The 21,098-nt window shown below is 40.9% G+C and overlaps 1 protein-coding gene across 1 annotated transcript in view; it reads right to left on the bottom strand.

Moving 5' to 3' along the window:
* Window positions 1-8,687: 8,687 nt before the first annotated feature.
* Window positions 8,688-21,098, bottom strand: part of LOC108784939 (cytochrome P450 4V2-like) — a 39,699-nt gene continuing 27,288 nt past the window's right edge. Inside the window, exons 8-11 of the mRNA XM_018553891.1 lie at window positions 16,940-17,042; window positions 13,301-13,435; window positions 12,738-12,917; window positions 8,688-8,866 (exon numbers count right to left, since the gene is read on the bottom strand). Of these exons, the coding sequence (XP_018409393.1) occupies window positions 8,688-8,866; window positions 12,738-12,917; window positions 13,301-13,435; window positions 16,940-17,042 (597 nt within the window). The remainder of the gene's footprint in view (window positions 8,867-12,737; window positions 12,918-13,300; window positions 13,436-16,939; window positions 17,043-21,098) is intronic.

Raw genomic sequence — 21,098 nt, 5'->3', positions numbered from 1 at the left:
TAGAAGAGGGAGGTGTTATGGGTACTCCAACTCAGTGGAACTATAGACATGGATGCCATGTGAAGGGGAAGAAGTATTAGGGGTGCTGTGAGTCAGGGGGTTTTGGTGAGGAAGCTGGGAGGGCCGGTTCACACCACAAAGAGTGCGTTCCAGAGCGTTTGGCTCACTTTTTTGGGGGGCGGGAGGGGGCGTGGCAGTTCATTGAAGTCAATGACAACAGCACATGCTACACCGCAATGCCATACCCTGTGTGTGAAGGAACCCACCATGCTAAGACTGCACTGAAGTATTCTACTGAGCTACAAATATAAGATGTAGTTATTTCTTAACAGATATCTATATTCTGAACTTTTATGACCCCTCTCTACTGTCCTTAATGAGAGCAACTGGATTCTATGGAGGAACATTTGGATTTGTGAATTAAAAGCGACATATTTAATGATACCATAACTTGTTGGGGTGCCAATAGAACCACAGATATCCCATATGCACATCTCACTGGACTACCCATCATAATGTTCACAGCAGAATTTTGCTAGTACTCTGTCATTTATGTGCAATGCAAATCCAAATAGAATAATGGCCCCCTGTGCAATGTTCACCATGGTAGAGGCAGAAATAACAATTGCAGTATATGGCTGGGCCCAACACATGTCAGAGCACTGCAGTCTACAAACAGTGACTGGTCCTAAGCTAACCATGTCACTGAGAATGTGGGGATGGCTACATTTGATCTTTAATTCAATTGGTAGATTTGAAAAAGAGGCCAATGAAGGTGGTATCTTTCCTTTTTTTTATTTTTTAAAGTACACCTACCCTTTAAATCTTTAAATTATGCCTCACCATATAAATTATGGATTTGGGAAGGTAATAGGTAATGTGCTAAATATGACTATTTATGAGATGCAGAATTGAAGCTAGAGGTTGGCGTTATAGGGAAAAAAATACAAAGTAAATGCTGCCACTTTAGGATTGCAGATGCCATAAAATTTAAAAATTTGTTTTATAAATGAAAATGTACTATGCCAATGATGCTGTTGGCTTTTCATGTAGTACCTTTGCATGATAATAGCCTATTAATTTATTAAGGTTAATTTGTTAGAATATTATTATACAATATTTTTGTCTGTTTATGCCTCATTCTCAGTAGTATGCTGAAAACTACATGTCACATCAGATTAATGACTGTCAGCTCTCTTTCAAGGAAGAGAAAGGCAACCATTCTGAACAATTCTTCAAAGCTATATTGAGTATGCATGAGCGATGATGACTGGAAAAGTGATTTTAACATCAACTAGTTTATCTGATCAGAAGAGCTGCAAAGTAAATGGACCAGGGCTCGCATTTGGGGAGGGCAAACTGGGCAACTGCCCAGGACCCTCACATTCCTGAGAGCCCCCAGGAATTGCCCCCACCTGGCCACAGTCTTCCCTCATACCTGAAGAGCTGATCCATCTGCAGCTCTCAAAGACAATCTGGAGTTTTAGCTTCAGGAGAATACAAGACACAACATCAGCACCTGGCTGTGCAGTAACACCTGATCCCACCCGCCTTCCCTGTCAGCAGCCCCTGGATCAGCCCACCTCCCCTTGCCCATCTACCTTTCAGCAGCACCTGACTCCACCCATATTTCCCCTCAGCAGTACCTGGCTCCAATCAACATTGCTCTCATTGCTCCGCCTACCTTCCTCTCTGAGCAGGCGGACAGAGACTAGAACTAAGGAGAATTTCACTACTTTATCCATAAGTATGCTGGGACTAAGGTAAAGGTTGTATTGTGATTGTATGCATGGTGCAGACATGTATGTTTACGTGTGTAATGCATCAAAACCCCTTAGTGTAAAACCTGATGAAAATCGTATTATTTGCAATAAATCCGTAGATGTAATATCAGAAAAATTATAACACCAATTTGTTTCCTCTGTTATGTTTCTTCCCAGGTTTTACCAGTTAAATATTCCCTTCCTATGTGACCTTTCATTAATAGTAGCTGGCCCAAACTTTAACCCGTGGCCAAGTTATTTCCCACAGACCTGCCTCTGCAAAGAGAAGGCCCTGCGTATAGTCCCTATTCTCCTTTAATTTCTCTATTTGCTAGTCCCCTCATTTTAATAAATTTTTAAAATTTTTCCTGGCTAGATCGCAGAACTTGCTGGCACATCTCCTCGCTACAGCTCCTCTCAGCCACAAAGGAAAGAGACTGATCCCCACAGCTTGAACAGCTGAACCGCAAGTATCTGGGCTCTAGCTCTATATTGAACTACCTGTCAGTTGCCTGGTACTACTGCTGATAAGTACATGTTGAAGTTAGATGCCTGTGCAATTACTACTGAAGGGTTACATGCCAAATGAAGTGTATTGAGAGATACTGCTAAAGATTACATGCCTACGCTATATGCCTATCTACTTACGTCAATTCCACACAGCTGTTGTTAATTGGGTACAAAGAGCATTATCAGTAATCCAGATTGCACAGTATTGCCCGGATGCACTGAGTGTTAGAGGCAGCCAATACAATTCGGGGTTGTGTGTGTAGTGATAACAATCTATAGCTCCTCCGGCTGGGTCATTCTACAGTCCCATCAGACCCCCATCACTATAGTAACTTTCCTTGAGCTAAGGCTGGGATACATGATGTGGAACGACTTCCTAGCGCACTGAGTGTGTAGGAAGTCGCCTGACTGACCGAATCCCATACAGCCTACTAAATTAGTTCCGCAGCTGCCGTCCAAGGCCACCATAGCCGCTTGATTGTGATATACTGTATGCACTGTTACAAAGTTTCAATAATGATCGGTAATTACCCACTTACCCTATATTTATTAGGGCGGAGTTGTGTTGCTCACTTGTGGGTGGATAAATTGAATAACTGTTAAGATTTTCCTTTTTACTGGGCTGGTCAAGTCTAACCAGGATTTTGCAGGTAATCTTCCAGGTGTATGTGTTTTAAATGACTGTGATTGATTCACCACTGGTAGACGTACAGTACAAAGTCCTATTTGTTGCTTTACAAATATGCCCCTTGGTGTTGTGTATTTATTTCTTAAATATTTTATAATGCTGTATTGTTGTTTAGGGCTTTAAAGGAGAACTATGAGATGAGTGATTTCCACTCACCTCATAGTTCTAGCCGACCTGTGACAATGAGACTGTCACAGGTCGGCTCAGTAGATCGGGAGGTGAGCGAACACATACCGGGTTCACTCACCTCTCGATCCTGTCACGGCTCTCTGCCGTGACAGGGGGAGGGGCTGGATTCCCCTCCCCCCGCTCCGATCTGCCAGCGCTGACTGGCGGAACGGACGGGGGAGGGGGCGAGTACAGCTGGCTCTGCCTCTAGATAGGCAGAGCCAGCTGTCACTCACGCAGCTGGGCGGATCCCGACGTCCATGTCGGGATCCGCTCCGGTTGCGGCGTCTCAGCTCGCGGTATACTGAGCTTAGGGTAACGGGAGGACGCTAGTTTGTGTCCTCCCGTTACCCTAAGGAGAACTATGAGGAAAAACACTGACCCCATAGTTCTCCTTTAATCAACATTTATTTTACATCAATGCACTGCCAAGTCCCCTCCTGCCCCAGAACCCAGGAGGGAGTGTTTGATATGCGGTACAGTGCGTTCCACCAGCTAACCTCGATGGAACGCACTGTTTATGGTGTAAACAAGCCCTTAATGATGACATGTGCAATTCCATGTTTTAAGTAAAAAACAAAGGTATTGAAAGTAAATCCTAAAATCTATTGGATTCAGGGAAAAAAGGAGTAGTGAAGTGTGCAAAAAAAGAGAATTTATTGGTAATAGTCTTTATTTGTTCCATAATTCAGATAAGCATGAGTTGGCCACCTTTGTTCTGGCAAAATAAGGACAGAGAGCAGAGTAGGGGGCAGGACTAAATGATGCGTGCTATCCGCACTGTGCCAAATAGTTCTTCGCTGGCATCTGGACTGGATGACGATGTATTCCTTTCATTGGCGCCAATGTGGGATTTCCTGCTTTCACATTAGAGTCCTGCCTTCACATCAGAAGCCCCCTTCACACCAGAAGTTCCTCCCTTTTAAATAAGAAGCCCCCTCTTCCACACACCTTTTATATCCAAAGTCTCCCCCTTTCACATCAGAAGTCTCCCCTTTCACATCAGAGCCCCCCCCCCACCCCTTACACACACACACCTTTTACATTCAAAGTCTCCCCCTTTCACATCTGAAGTCTCCCCTTTCACATCAGAGCCCCCCTTTTTTATCAGAGTTACCCTCTTTCGCATCGGAGCCCCCCTTCACATCAAAGAGAAAAAGAGAGGAAGGGTGAGAAAGAGAGATAGATGGGTAAGGGAGGAAGAAAGAGAGTGGCACAGAAAGAAAAAATTAAAGTAGAATGAGAAAAAGAACAGGTAAGGAAAAAGAGAAAGAGAGTGAGCACACTGAAAGTACACAATATGACAAAAAAACTGTTTTAGGTCCAGCTTTGAGACTGTTTCACATTATATTCTTATTTAGAACTTCTCCACAGCATCCTTTTTTTTTTAAAATGTGGCTTTGCTGTGCGTGGCACTGCCCATTTGCAGAGTCATCCATTCACAGATTCATTCAACTGCCATCACAACAGAGATACTCAATGTTCTTGATGAAGCACAAGTGTGGTGATGTCACTGTACTCAATAACCTAATGCAGCCCCATAACTAAAGGTCCGTATCACAGTACAGACCAGTGGCTGGGGAAAGCAAAAGCCATAAAAGACTCCAGAAAATAATCTGTTATAATTATGAAGGAATGCAAAGAACAGAACATTATGTTGTTGGCGCTCTTTATGTAGAACAAGCTGAAGCAGTTTTACAACATATATTTGCAATATTTTTATAAAACAAATATTCCCCTTCCCTTGTGACCTTTCATTAATACTGTAGTAGCTGGCCCCAACCTGTGGCCAAGTTATTTCCCACAGACCTGCCTCTGCAAAGAGAAGTGCCTAGACAGCCTTCCTCCAGCATTAACCCTGTGCTGCCTGCCACTGTGAGAGAGGGATTACTTGGCTGGCCGTCTTTGGTCTGACCTGGAGGGACAGCACCTTCTCCTCGGCCAGGTTCAATGCTGCACCAGTAAAAGGGGTGGCCCGGGGATGTTATAGGACAGAAAGGAAGGAGGAGCAGCTGTATCAGCAAGTAAGTTCTTCCATTCAGGAATGGTGAATGTCAACTAGCTCCGATTAGGCACTGCACATCAATGTATGAAATAAGCCTCCTAGCTCGGAAGGACACAACAGACCCGCATAAATATACAAGACAAACTGCGCCATTTAATTAATCAGTATGGGACATAACATTACAGTTTAGAATCTGGGACAATCCTATATTATACTGTATAGGTGGCAAGCCTATAAACAAAACAAATGTTGCTGCTCTTGGGCCTGTATGATTGGCCTGGGCCTGAGTGACTACCCTCAATATGGCACATCAGGGGATGTCTGTAGTGCAATCCCTGAAGCTTGTTGGACAGACAGTGAGTATAGTTCACATCAGAAAAAAACATACATAGGATACATAGACCTTATATATTAGTGCAAAAAGATTAAAAGAAAGAAAATTAGATTTTAATGATACCCCCTAGATTGAATGTACATAGAACTCTCAATTGAAGTTGAGCCATGGGACAAGCAAATACTGTCTAAATACAAGGCATATGCATTCTTACTTGAATCTTGGTGTGCTCTGTGTATTTTTACCACACTTGTATAGTAATCCAGTGTAAAAATGTTCCTTCAGGAGCTTCCTATAATCTAGACCAGTCACTCCTCTTCTCCCCTAATACAGAGTGGCAGGTCTTGTATCCACCCCCTACTGTAGTTTTCTGCAGGCAGCTTGCAGTGGGTAGGCCTAATGGGTCTCTCCTACAGCTCTGCTCTATGCACCGGCTATGGGCAGCACACTGATGATGTCACTATTATGTTTACAAGGTAATATGTAGGTTTTCAAATCCATTTGGTGCATACAAAGTGGATTGATATCCTTTGTGGCTATTAGAAATATATATTTTAATGAAAGATTTTGTGGCCAGAGTTCAACTTGAAGTGTCCTGGTTAATGCTTTAAAATTTATTTAAAAATCCACAAGGATGAAATGATTAGATTATTTTATATGTTTCTTGTAATTTTACATTATGGGGGTTTATTCACAAAGCTGCCAAAGGCAGCCAAGTGAATAATCGAGCTGTAGTGAAGTGAGTCGAACAACGTTTGTCTATTCACTACGGCTCATTACGGCTGATTTCAGCTGTACATCAGCTCAAATCAGCCGTATATCAGCTGCCTTTGGCTGCACTTCGGTCAGCCAAACATGCTCTGCGTGCTCGGCTGAGCCGAAGTGCAGAAGGACTTTGACTCAGCTGATCCAACATCTGGATCAACTGAGCCAAAGCTCCGGCAGCTCAATCGCTGCCATTCGCCCCTGTTCACATAGGAGCCAAACGGCAGTGATTGAATAGCCAAATGCTGCCGAGCGGCATTCGACTAGGCTATTCTGCCTGGTACCTCCGTGGTACCAAGCAAAATAGCAAATCAATGAAAAGAGTGGGGGGAAAAAAAGTCGAAAAAATATTTTTTGAAATGTAAATAAATATAAAAATTTAAAAAAAAAGGTTTTTTAAAAAGAAAAAAAAGCAGTGACAGCTAGCTCCGCCCAAGTGTTTTCTATTGGCTGGCACCTGCTAGAGTATTCTAGCAGGTCCCAGGCCAATTAATAACAACTGGGCGGAGGCGGCCATGATTTCACGGCTGGCTCCACTCAGTTGTTGTTTAATGACAGTTCAGTGTCCCCAGGTCATTTGAGGATGCTGATCTGTCATTACAACTAGGCGGAGCCAGCCGTGAGATCATGGCCCCACTTCAGCTGTCACTTTGGCTCGGGTGAGAGCTCAGGTGGCCGAAGAGAGCCAAAGGATCAGCCGAAGCTACGGCTGGATCCTTTGGCTCCTCTGTGAATAGCCCCCTATGTATTATATTTCAAGAATGTATTGCTGTTGCATATATTACAATATTTATACTCTGCACCAGTGATGCTCAACTCTGTACCTCAAAGTACCCTAACAGCTTTTCAGGTCTCTTGATAGACTTTCACGTTATATAATTAGTGATTTATTAAGTGCACTCCTACCGATAGTAAAACAAATGCATGCATTATTAGTGAGCCTTGAGAACCAGAGTTCATCACCAATGCTCACTACTTCTTACCAAATGGTTAATATCAGCTAAAAGTGACTTTAGACATGCCTAATGCCAAAGACTCCATAAGCTTGTATGAACAGCTCACAGAATAGGGAGGAGTGGGCAGACAGCCCTAGGCAATGCCTATTCTTGGAGATACAACAGCGATCAGTCAAAATATTTAAAGCTAGTTGATCAGTCATTACTGAGCAGTTAGCTGAGTATATTCACTGCATGTACAGAAGATCTAGATCCAAAAGAGCTGGATTGGACAAATCTACAGTATGTATACAGTATATCAGATCTATGCTGAGTTTAAATTGCCTAATTAGGCTGGACTTCTCTATTTAATCATTATATGTAGTATGATGTACAGCCTATAAACTGCTGACAAAGGGCAACATGCACAAAATGGTCTGCGGAGCTAAAATAAATATGGGGTCCATTCCTCTAACTGTAATTGATTTCTTGTTCTTTATTTTGCTTTGTAGGTGAGCATGGGTTTTTGTGGATTTCTCCAGCAAATGTCTCACACTGGTAATTATATATCCAACATCTGTTTTCTCAAAGAATAAAAAAAGCTATCATCATCTCATTGTTACACTTGAACGACCTCTAGCCCCATTTCTAAGCACAGGAGCACATGTGCTCCCTTTTACTGTGCATGACCAATATATAGTATGATAATGCTACCATTTTATGACTTTATGCACGAGGACCTTGGAGAGAAAATATGCTAGACTACAATTCAAGAGGGGGGGTCACACTTTATAAAGCAATGCAATTTCTGTGAAACTACATCGTAATCATTATTATTATTATTACTATACAGCATTTATATCGCTCCAACAGTTTGCGCTGTGCCTTACAATATAAGAAAGACATTACAGTTACAATACAATGCAAAACAAGAGGAAGCCCCTGCCCGTGGGAGCTTACAATCCAAAAGTAATCATGGCAGGGATCACTGAACTCCTTTGAGAAAGCTGACAGTTCCTCATCCATTTCCCGAAAGTCAGTGCTGGCACAGTTGAGCGCTTTGCATATCAGTACCTTTCCAGGTGGAAATGTGCAGTTATGGAAAGCGCTGATACACTAATACCCTCACATCAACCAAAACAGGGTCCACAATCCAGCTTCAAATAGATATTGGACTTTATATCATCATATGTGTTGGTCTGGACTAGGGGTGTCACAAGGCGGAGTGTCAACTGGAGCGGGTACCGGATGACACCCACGCACGTGTGACGTCATCGCGCGCGTGTGATGACGTCACGTCTTGGCGATGAGAGAGGAGGGGATGTTCACCCAGCGGGATAAGGTATGCTGCCGGGTCCCCTCCTCTCTCAAACAACTGTCGGGCTCTCGATCCAATGGTGTCACCCGGGTGCAGGCCACACGGCCCTAGTGACGCCACTGGTCTGGACTAGTACAGATCTACGGGTAATGTTGGTTCTAAGCTGCCTGCAAAAGTTGGTGGATTATAATAGAAAGTTCTTCAGGCTTTGTTTAAAAATTCTTGTCTGTCTTTCAGCTGAATCCATATGCCAGCTTGTGGACGAAGAATTAGTTCCCCAACTAGCCCCAGGTCTTCACGTTTCTGACTTGCAATAATCCAGAAATGGCGCAATAAGGTTGATAAAATGACTTTCTCTTCCATCAATGCAAAACGTTGGCCTACAAAATGAATCGGAAAGCAATCATAAAATATTGCCTAAAACAACACATTCATTACTACAATTATACATTAAAGTAGAATTAAGCACTCGGGTTTTTGCATATATCTACTGCTAGCCAGCAGTAGATATATGCAAACACATTTTTTTTTTAAATAAAAAAAATAACCAAATAGGTAATTACTTACCAGTGTCTCTGCCGCTCGCTCCCGTTTGAAGAGCTAAGGATTCTCAAGTGGCCATGAAGGATCAGGGGGCGGCCGCATACACCGTAGACATCTTCGCCCGGGAGAAGAGGAGAGACACCGTGTAAGTCAATGCATGCAGCCGGCAGCATGCACATGGACAGACACAGTGGGACACAGAAGACACAGCAGTCAACGCTGGATCAGAGACCAGCACCAGCGCTGGAGGGACTCCTTAAAACTACTGGAACGCAGATAATGGGGATCAAGAGGCATCATTTAAGGTAAGTTCTTATAGCAGCAGGGGGGGGATTGTGACTTTAATGTCACTTTAAACTGTCATAAACACATACACATACATAAAACTGTCTACCACATTTTAATTTGTGTATTATTTTGTTGTTTTTAAAATGCCTCTTATTAAACTAGAGCAGAATGAGGCGCATCATTTACATTCTACTTGCAATATATTGCAAGTAGACGGGTAATTCACTTGAATGACCCAATAATCACCTTATTCACGTTTTTTCTGTTTAAGTAAAGGTGAAGGCTTTTTCTTCCTCACATGTATGAGGCACTCCAGCTTTTAAAAAACATTTTTTAAGTTTGTGCAATTAATATTTTTTGCCTTTCACCCCATCTTTTATTTTATACACAGGTTTGAAATCGCAAGTATAAGTAATATTGTGATCTGAGCAGGAAGGTCCTTGTTTACCAGTGAAACTACATATATCATGATCACTCTGATATATCCTAATACTGTTTGTGTGGGACACACCATTACTCTTGGATGGATGGAGTTTGGGTAGAGTTGAATGTGATTACTACACTCATCGATCACACCATTTGAGACTATAACATGTAGTACACCCTTTACTACACGCAAAGGGTGTAGTAAAGGGTGTACTACACCCTTTACACACACAGTAGTGACCAGTGCCACCACATGTTTTAAAGGAAACCCACACCAATCACAGCATCCACTGTTGAAATACTGATCTTCAAGAAATGTCTGTAACACTTGCTGCCACACCCAGACAGGAATGTAACAAAATTCACAATATAGAAACTTTCTTCATAGAGGCAAAAGCTCTTTAATTTCTAATTAGAGCATTTAAAGAATGAACTTAATTTTTTTTTTAATATTGGGTAATAGGTTTAAAACTTCTGTGCTTTTATATGTTAGGGATCAACAACTGACACTAATATATACTTTTGTAACTAATGATTCTATATAAACAGTGCAGCACTAAAAATACAGCGGTGTATCTATAAAATAGTTATCCTAAATACCATCTAATATTTTAAACAAATATAAATATGTTCAGTGTCAAAATATATTATCAAATTATTTATCACAATTTCAAAAGTGTGCTGTGCAAACTGTGCAAACAGTATCTTGCTAGTAGGCCCCGCTGGTTGTCAAAATACATGAACAATCTGAGTGGATGAATGTGTCTTGAGAGCCAGCGGGGCCAACTAGGCTTGGCTGAGGCTTGGCTTAGTGGGAGATTCCTCCATCCACACAGTTTAGCGTAGATGGAGGAATCTGTTGCACTTTTTCCATCTGACCATAGAAAATCTGCAGATAATCTGTAGGTGTATGGCCAGCTTTACTCTGTGCAGACCACCACGGCATGTGCACAATGACAAAGTTTAAAAGATCATAAAACCCACTATCCTTCTGCCCACACTTCTAACTGACCTCTTCTATTGGCACCAGAAGCTCCGCCTTACGCGTTACGTCTTTATAACTTTGTCAGAGGCTAGGAGTCTGGTGCCTGGATCTGCCTTTTATATTCATTCTATAACTATTATCTTTCTATGACTATCTGACACTATTACTACTCACACCTTACTTAGTTCTAGCATCATTGCTGCACATGGCAACATCCTCTCACACTTTTAATGACATTCTTCACTATTAATCTTTGTTCCTGTCATCTGTACCCTATTACTAACATTAAACTGCATGAACTTAATCATCCCACTTATTAGATGAAAATTCGATAAATCATCCACCCCAGTTATTGAACAAAATGTACATATTCCTTACTGTCTAACGCCTAGTTGCATGAATTAATCTGCCCTCAGGGGCATCCCGAGGCCGGGTGTCACCCGGGGCGGAGACCGGATGACACCCCGCCGTGACATCATCACGCAAGCGCGTGACGTCATCGTGCATGCGCGGCCGCCTAATTAATGCCTGCAGGCGGCCATCTTGGTGATGGATGCCGGCAGAGATAGGAGGGGACATTCACCTGGCAGGATGAGGTATGCCGCTGGGTCCCCTTCTCTCTTCTGACACTGTCAGGCTCTCAGTCCATGACCGAGTGCCCAAATTTTAAGAGCAGGTGACACCCCCCGCACCCCCTTGTGACGCCACTGTCTGCCCTACTTATTAAATAAAGCATACATTTTAATAACCACTCCTGACTCCCAGTTACCTCCTGGTACCAAAGTTTTTTTCTTCTTAAATCTACTTAGACTATTTTTTGCTTAAATCTCTTTTCAGATTATCTCCTCTCCATGGTTTCTGTATTTTCTCTACACCCCAGAACTGCAATCCTTCTGGATTTTTATTATGGTATTTACTTTAATATTATAAACATGTCCCCTTAATCTGGCTGAGATTTCTATTGGTCCTACCTATGTACTGTAATCCACAGGGGCACTGTAACATGTAGACCACCCCAGTGGAATCGCATAAGATAAAATATTTGATTTGATCATTTTTTTTCTGTATTTATTATTTTGAATTATTTTCTTATTTATTTTAACATGCTTACATGCATAACATGCGTAGAACCCACTACTGGGGAAAAAAGGTTACTTTCTTATCCCTTGGCGGATCCACTATGTTATAAACAAGCTTGTTCCTCAAGGTTGGAGCCCTCCTGTAAACTGAAAATAAACGTATGAATGGATTTGACATTATAAATTCAGTTGTATGATATATTACCTGCATTAGAATATTTGCGCATTTTGCACTATTGATATTTTTTGCAGTTTATACACCACACTTTTCATATGTAATTATCATTTGGTAATATATTTTGGCACTAAACATATTTATATTTGTTCTAAAATGTTAGATGATATTTAGGATAACTATTTTATAGATACACCATTGTATTTTTAGTGTTGCACTGTTAGACATAAGAGAAAAATTGAGAAAATATTTATAGGAAAAAGACTTCAATACAGACAAAGCTAACATCAAAAATAGATTAAAAGTGAAAAATACTTAACAACGTTCACCTGGTTTTTGGTTCTGTGCAGAATCTAATTGACTTGCAGAGTCCAATCTGACATATCAGAGTCCCTGGCTCTCATAAATGACTCTTGGCATTCCTTCACACACAGTTTCAATAGTAGACAAGAGCTGCAGTTAGCAAATGCGTGTGTTGATAGTTGTGCTGGAGTATTGTATTATTGCTTTTTATGAAGGTAACTCCATCACAGCAGAAAATATAGATAGAATTTGGATCTGGTTGGATCTTTATGACTGCCATACAGTTTACTGTTCGTCACACCTCAGTGTCATCACACTGGGCAGTCTCGGTGTGGGGGGCACAAACAATAGTGGGAAGTTCCATGCAGTGTGCCCTTGAATGACAACACCAGGGCATGTATCATGCCACAATCATTTTAAATCATTTGCTTTCATCTTCTACCATCACTTACCTATGCAGTTTCGGAGTCCTGCAGAAAATGGGACATAAGCATATGGATTGCGACCGCTTGTATTTTCTGGAAAAAATCTCTCTGGTCTAAATTCTTCTGGGTCAGGAAAATATTCAGGATCCCGATGTAGAGCATAGGGAATAATTAAGGCATTTACACCTTTAGGCACGTGGAAACCTCCTGAAATTGAGAGAGCAAAGATATGAGTATATAAGTAAATTGGTTTAGCACAGGTTTGTCCCTCAGTTCTATTGGGGCATAGCTGTGAACAGATCAGAATGTTTTCTGAATACAAGCCTGAACCAAGTATAACTATCTGACTGCTAAAGTCAAGGAATCAAAGAGATAAAATGTTTTCCATCATAGATATATGTTTATATTTTATTTCATGAAATAATAAATATTATACTGTTATGCAAATGTTGTATATTATGATTATGATATGTGTATAGAACCAAGTGGTTTTTCTTTCAGTCAACAAACCATTAATATGCACCATTATGGAAAAAAATTTGAACAATCATCATATAGGTTTGCAAAGTACTCTCACACTACAAACTTACTTATTGTGCAGTCGTCACAAACAGTGCGAGCAAATAATGGAACAGATGGAAATATACGAAGGGACTCCTTTATTACAGCTTCTAAATAGCGTAGGCTTTTCAGATCCTCCATTGTGACTGCACGGTCAGATTCACCTGCCAGGATGCAGAATACAGCAACATTAAATTGTTGAATTTAGTGAATTAAGAGCATCCTGAGTTGTACCTATAACCTCCTCCACGTTCATTTGAAGATAGTCAGAAACCTCCCCCATCCTTTTTTTCCAATGTATTTTCTTGAGAAGCCTATATTTGCATTATTATTTCAAAAAAGGAACATTTAGGATCGTTAAACTCTGAGCACTTGACTGATGCCCAAATTACTCCTATTGTAATTCAAAATTCGTTGTAAACACATCTGTACATTGGAAGTTATGTTTTTATTATTTTAGAAAAGTCTAGTAATATTATAAATCTTTTTTTTATAGTGCACATTACCTACATAGGCCACAAACCCAGCAGTCAATGTACATAATATATTTCCAGTAAACAGTCTCATAAATGAAACAATCTATTCAAAGCCATGCTATAGAAAAGCTCTTGGTTGACAACAGTATAGGCCAGTGATGGCGAACGTTTTTGAACACAAGTGCCCAAACTGCAACGCAAACAATTTATTTATCTCAAAGTGCCAACGTTGAAAATAAGTTTGGCATTGCGTTGCAGTTTGGAAAATAGGGAAACACACATATTCAAACATTTATACACTCAATAAAACACACATCACACACGAAATGAAACACACACACACATTTAAAAAAAACACATCACGCACGTAATGAAACACACATCACACAGGCATTAAAACACACACCTCACACACACATTAAAACACACACATATCACACATGCATTGAAACACACACATCCCAAATGCATAAAAATACACACACATATCACACACTCATTTAAAAAAACACACATTAAAAAATATAAAAAAAACACACATCACACATGTAATGAAACACATCACACACACACATTAAAACACACACATATCACACGCTAATTAAAAGAAAACACACTTTAAAAAAACACACACATCACACATGCATTAAAACACAGACATAACACACACATTAAAATACGCACATCACACACACATATCACACACTCATTAAAAAACACACACGTAAAAAACAAACATCACACATGTAATGAAACACACACACGCATTAAAACACACATCACACACATATCACACACACATTAAAAACACACATATTAAAAAACACACATATTACACATGTAATGAAACACACACACTACACACGAATACCGAGACTGGAAATCTCTGACTAGTCCCACCCTTACAGACTGGCTTACTGAAATGTAATCCCAATGCAGAATGGAGGAGCTCTACGCATTGCTATATGATCGCCATGCCCAATTTTATGAGGTATGGAGTATCCACAGTGTGACTTTCCAAATGCTAGGTTTAGGCCTTAGCTTCGGGCATTATAATTGATAACATTATATTCAGTTGATTGTGTGGGACCGGGTGATACACCTTTATCTTATCTCTCTTATTCTTATTTTATCTTATCTTATTTTGTCATATCTTTCTTTCTTATCTTATCATCCTCTTTTCTCCTCTCTTTTTTTCCCAACCCCTTTCTCGTTATATTTACTATTCTTTTTCTTGGGGTATTGTCACTTTTTAGCACCCCGAATATCTTCAGACGGTTATGTCACTAATCTTAGCGACCAAGCCGTAGGCGGTTGTGTTGCCTTCTTGATGACTGTTGGTATTTTGCCTTGATGTAGTCTTGTTCTTATTCTGTTTCCCTGTGAAGTTGTATATTGGTGCATTTCCCATTGTTTACTATTTGGAATATTGTATCTATGCCCCTACTCCTTTTTATATGTATGTCGTGAATTCTCAATAAAAATTATAACACTGAAAAACACACTCATCACACACACACACACACACGCACACATTAAAATACACACATCACACACGCATTAAAACATACATATCACAGATGCAGTAACCCTTTCACTGCCAAGCCAGCTGGCCTCACCATTTTTGTAATTTTTTCCATTGTTTTGATTTTCTATTGCTGCATTGCCAACGGTTGTAAAAGACCCCCCAAACCATAGATTTTCTGAATGCACAGGCCCGGTAGAATAAAAAGATGGTGCTACTAATTTTGTAGGTCCTGCGATAATTGCACAAATGTTTATCAAATCAATATTAAATCAATTTTTAAAAAACAATTCAATTGATAAAAGCATGCTAAAATACTTTTCTGACTAAATCTAAAAGATAAAACTGTGTTGAGGTAATTAATAACAAAAATTTGTAAATTTTAAAGTTTGGCTTTTTGCAAAAAGGTAATAAAATGAAGGAACACAAAACTGTAAATGAGCGACTTATGTTAAAAATCCTTTCTGCGCTGTGCTGGTGTATGTGTTGTGATAAAATGATACAGGTGTACATTTACTCACAACACAGCATATCGCGACGCACACCAATGTTTGTGTCATAAAAATTAATAATCAACAGTGTATGCCAACCTTGTGAAGCAATACAGGACACGTTTGACCTCTGTCATTGCCAACAAAGGATGCCTTTTCTGATTGCAGGCTTCCTGATTTTATGCAACAGGCTTGGCACACCAGATGTCCTAACAGATCACTGGACACATGAATAATGCTAAAGTCCAGCATAAGAAAATACTGTCTAAATAGAAGTTGCATGTTTATTCTTACCTAGATCTTGGTGTGCTTTGTGTATTTCTTCCAGATCTGTGCAGCAATCCAGAGTGAAAGTTTTGCTTTGTGCAGGAGCTTCCTTTAATAAAGACCAGTTGCTGCTCCTTTCTGTCTTTGTGCAGGTTGACTGGTATTGTATCCACCCCTTCCTGTAAAACAGACCAGTCACTGCTGCTCACTCTTCTTATGCAGGGTGACTGGTCTTGTATCCGCCCCCTTCTGTAGTTTTCTGCGGCCGCAGCCTGTACTAGGTGGGCCTGCTGGGTCCCTCCTACAGCTTTTCTCTCTGATGATGATCTAGGTTTGCAAAGGCATTTGGTGCTCACAAAGTCGATTTTTCACTTTTGTGGCTATTAAGGAAAATATTTAAATACAAGTTTGTGTGCCCAAAGTTCAGCTTTAATCCTGGTTGATGATTTAGTACATAGAGAAGCAAGTCAGCAGTGGCAACGTTCATTTTACTATCCACATTCTAGCAGCAACTTCTAAGTAGATACATTAAGTGAAACATCAACATACTGTTTGCATTTATCAGTGTCAAAATCCCTTACAAGAGATCTCCCTTGACACATAATAAATGTGCAGGTAACCATATACTGCACTTACTGAATACAGACAATGTACTACCACACAGTACAACATGCTTCTGGGAGCTTGACTTCTACATCTACAAATGTAAGAAATAATCCGATGGTCTGCATTCCCAGCATAGGGTGCATAGATATCTGTACTTCCACATAATACCCAAATACATAAATTCTGACTTTTGAAAGAACAGTTGTCACATTTTTCTGCTGTATTATTTATTCTAAATTCTTTCTAAGCAAGAGCAAGTTCTGGCAAGGGTCTGCAGAAATAAAACATTTCACGGAAACATACCAAATACTTCATCCAATTCTTTATGGACATTTTTCTGCACGTCAGGGTGGGACCCCAGCAAGTATAAAGACCAGTTCATAGCTGCAGCAGTTGTGTCATGACCCTGTTAATTAATAGACCAATTTCTTTATTAATATTCACTGTATTGGGAAGGCATCAATCTCATTTCATTATACAGAGAAAAGTTTGAGCCTGGGTGTATTAAAGAGGACCTGTCAACCAAAGAGAAAAAGAAAGTGATTTTTTTTTCATAAAACAAAAGATTACATTTCACTGAGTCAGCCCCTTATCCCACCTACGCTGTATCACTCTTCATTAACATGTTACCACTGCAATGATGATAACATTTTATTTATCACAGGTATTTATATAGCAACAATTTCACAGTGCTTTACATACTGTGCATACACATCAGTTCCTGCTCTCAAGGAGCTTACAATATACACACATGCATACTAGGGCCAATTAACCTACCAGCATGTCTTTGGAGTGTGAAAAGAAACTGGAGTAGCCAGAGGAAACCCATGCAAGCACAGGGAGAACATGCAAACTCCATGTTTTAGTTTCCTGACCAAGATTCGAATCAGAGACCCCTAGTTCTGCAAGCAGTGCCGGATTTCCCACAAGGCCAACCAAGGCCCAGCCACAGGGCAGCAGGGAGTAGAGGGGAAGCAGGGGTGTGGAATTCCTATCTCCCGATGCCCGGGACATGCAGTTAGGGGCACCGGGCAGGTAGCTGTTTTCTACATTGAGCCCTACTTTGGGCAAGCAGAGCTAAATGTACAGCGGGGAAGCCTCGGCCCTGGCTGCAAGGCTAACCACTAAGCCACTGGGAAGCTGCCCATCGAGGTCAGAGGATGGTGGACAGGGTGGGATAGTAATTAGAACATCTTTAGGGCATGTTCTTACAAGTATCTTCTGTATAGAAAGGGAGATATACCCAGGACCAGAGGGCCAGTGAAAACCTAGCAGCTACTCTCCCTTGCTTTCTTCCTTTGTCATTCCAAAAAGCTTCATAGGAATTAAAGGAAGCAATACCTTACTTTAATACAACCTAACCTCTTAACAAAGTCATGATAACCTAAATATTTGGTGGTTAACGACTTAAAGACCACGTACACTTTTAAAACAGCACTATAACAGCTGTTCTCCATAGTGGGCGTGCAGTTGGATCAAGTTCCACTGATCTAGTCACCTAACAAAGTGACAAAGTGAAAAAAAAAACCTAAACAAATAAACTAAGTATATTCAACAATTTAAGAACTTAAATAATACTTGAGTGTCCTGCGCTCCATCTATGCTTGTAGTAAAAGCTCAAGCAAGCTTGTGCAATGGGATAAATATCAGGAACTTTATTAAATGAATGTTTTGGGGGGGAAATATGTAATATCTTTCTTTTCATTTTTTTTCCTCCTAAAACCTACAAAATATACAGTATGCATTTAAATCACTCCCTCTTTCCCCACTCTTCCTGCTCTTCCTCCCATCCTTTCTCCCTCCCATCCATTCTCCCTCCCACTCTCTCCCCCTCCCTCTCTCTCCTTCTTCTCGCTCCCTTCCTCTCTCCTTCCCACCCCTCTCTCTCTTCTCCCTTCCTGTCTCCCTCCATTCCTCTCCCTCCCCTCTCTCTCCTCTGTCCCTCCCCTCCTCTCTCTCTTCCCCTGTCCATCTATCTTTCCTTCTCCACTCTCCCTTCCTCTCTCTCTCTCTCCCTTTCTCTCCCTTCTTCTTTCTTTCTCTCTTTCTCCTCTCTCACCTACTACTCCCCTCCTTTTTTTTCTTCCCCCTCACTCTCTTCCCCCTCTCTTTCTCTCTTTCCTCTCCATCTTTCTCTCTACCTTCTCCCTCCCTCTGTGATCCTTCCTCTAAAGTGTTCATTGTCTCAACAGCTGCTGTTATAGAAGTTGTTCTTAGCCTTCTTAGGTAGACCAAGACAAAGTGATAGCTTTTTGTGTGCTGAACAGCATATACAGTATAATGGAAGATTTTCATTTTTTAATAATGATTCCTTTTTTGTGCTGAGGTTTATGTTTTTCTGTGCAACTGTCATTTGTAGCACAGAAATTATGAGTATTTTGTGATTTCAATAATTGTGACAGTGTGCAGTGTATACAGCAGATAGGCACAGGTTTTGTTAATAATCTCCCTTTAAAGTGTAATTTCACTTTTACAGGCAAATTGGGATAACACCTATTTTATATTTGTTTCATGTTCCCATTCACATAGCATAAGATAAAAAAAAAATGCTTCTTGCAGTTTATATTGATTTAGGGTTTTAAGGGTAAAATGTCTTCTTCCTTCTATTTCTTTTAAATGTTAGGAGGGGCTGTGAGGGGTGAGGGGTCTGAGGTGGCTTATCCATTGTATGTTAATGAAGCTTATCAGATGAAACACAATCGTCAAATCTCACTCCCAAATCTGTCTGAAGGACAGATCACTGTGAAACAGCTAAGAAGAACCTGGAATCAGCCATCTAGCCCGCTTTAACACATTTTAAGTTATTTTTTAGTATGCTGTGTGAATAGGAACACATAACGAATATATAGAGGGGTTTTCAAAAATTTGACTGCAAAAGTGGAAATACATTTTAAGCAACTCATCCTGGTCATGTTGGCTGTTGCAGCATGTGTAGCTTGCCGCCCAACTTGTTCCTGTTGTACTCCAAGGTGCCTATATCTTTCATAAGTCTAGTCATGCTTATGTTTCATCAGGGCTGTAGCTACCATGGGGCGAGTGAGGCAGTCGCCTCAGACGCAGCCAGGGCAGGCCTGGCTGCGCCCCCTCGCACCTGATGCCATGGACGAGCACAGGGTGCCATTGGCAACAGGGACGCCAGCCGGCCAACACAGCCGCGGCTCGCAGGGAAAAGAGGAGTGTCACAGGCTCCAGAATTCTCCTTGGATCCCTGCTGCTCTCTCCCCACCTGTATGGGCAGAGGACTCTGTGTCCTCAATCTCTTTTTTTATTTCAAAAGGGAAATGTCAGGGGTCTATTTAGAGCCCTGATTTTTCCCCGTAGCCCCCCAACAGTGAAACAAATAAATAAAAATTTAAAAAACACCACACACACACATTACTAGACATGTGCAAAGACTAAAAATTAGTTGCGGGCGAAATGAACAGAAACTAAAAATGTTTTCTTTAGTTTCGTCAAATTTGTATGCTATTTTGGATGTGGCCTGCAGTGCATTCTGTGCATGTGCTCCGCCATCTTGGAGGTGGGGCGCATGACGTCACATACCGCACACGTCTGTTGGGAGGCACAATTTTCTGTTTGCGCCTCGGGTGCAAAAGGAGCTAGCTACGGCTCTGTGTTTCATCATAGTCTGTTGATTTTTTTAACTATAAAGGCAATAAGATTTACATATGTTCATTGTTTCAGCTTCAATAGGAGTTAATAACAGAACAAATATTTTCCTTTTGGCCCTTGTTCTGGGTAAGAATTGTCCAGGCCTGCCTTAAGGTGCCCAAGAGCATCACATTTTGCTGCACCAGGAAAAGTAAGTGTGGGGGACCCCTGCCAGGAGAGACAGCAGGTGTAAATGTGGGCTCTGTGTGGGGTTGTTACCCCAAATGATCGGGCTTTAGTGCATTGTGATCCAGCCTTTTGTTCTGGGTTTTCTTGGTCTAACAATACCTCCAAAGCCCACAATGGCTGTCTTTTTCCTGTCTCCCTCCCATTTATACACGTCAAGCTCCGTGTACTGATATGAGAATGTAGACTTTAAACTTCCCCTGTATCCGTGTCAGGCTTCCCTCTGACCAGGTTTATTCTACTGTCTCTGGGTTTATAGCATTTTATTTGAGGCAGACCCCGGGAAAACCTTGCTCTATTTCCTTTTCTTGAGCAAAGGGTCCCAACTTATGATCTTGCACACAGGCCAACTGCATTCATGGTCATGGCCTTGGGGCAGCAGGTAGTAAAGGGGTGGCACAGCCGAAACTGGACGCAGGGGTGTGGAATTCCTATCACTCGATGTTCGGGACATGCGGTTCCGGGGGCAGGGTGGGTTATTTTTTTTCTACATTTAGACCTGCTAAAAAATTATAAAAAAATTAAAAATTAAAAGATAAATACAAATTTAATAAAAAAGTAAAAAATAAATAAATAAACATTAAAAGAATAAAAAAAGTTAAAAATAAATAAAAAATGAAAAGCA

Source organism: Nanorana parkeri, unplaced genomic scaffold (assembly GCF_000935625.1).
Source record: "Nanorana parkeri isolate BGI_ZX_2015 unplaced genomic scaffold, ASM93562v1 scaffold133, whole genome shotgun sequence".
Classification (NCBI taxonomy): Eukaryota; Metazoa; Chordata; class Amphibia; order Anura; family Dicroglossidae; genus Nanorana; species Nanorana parkeri.
Note: the sequence above shows the minus strand (reverse complement) of the source record. Positions and strands in the feature narration are given on the sequence as shown.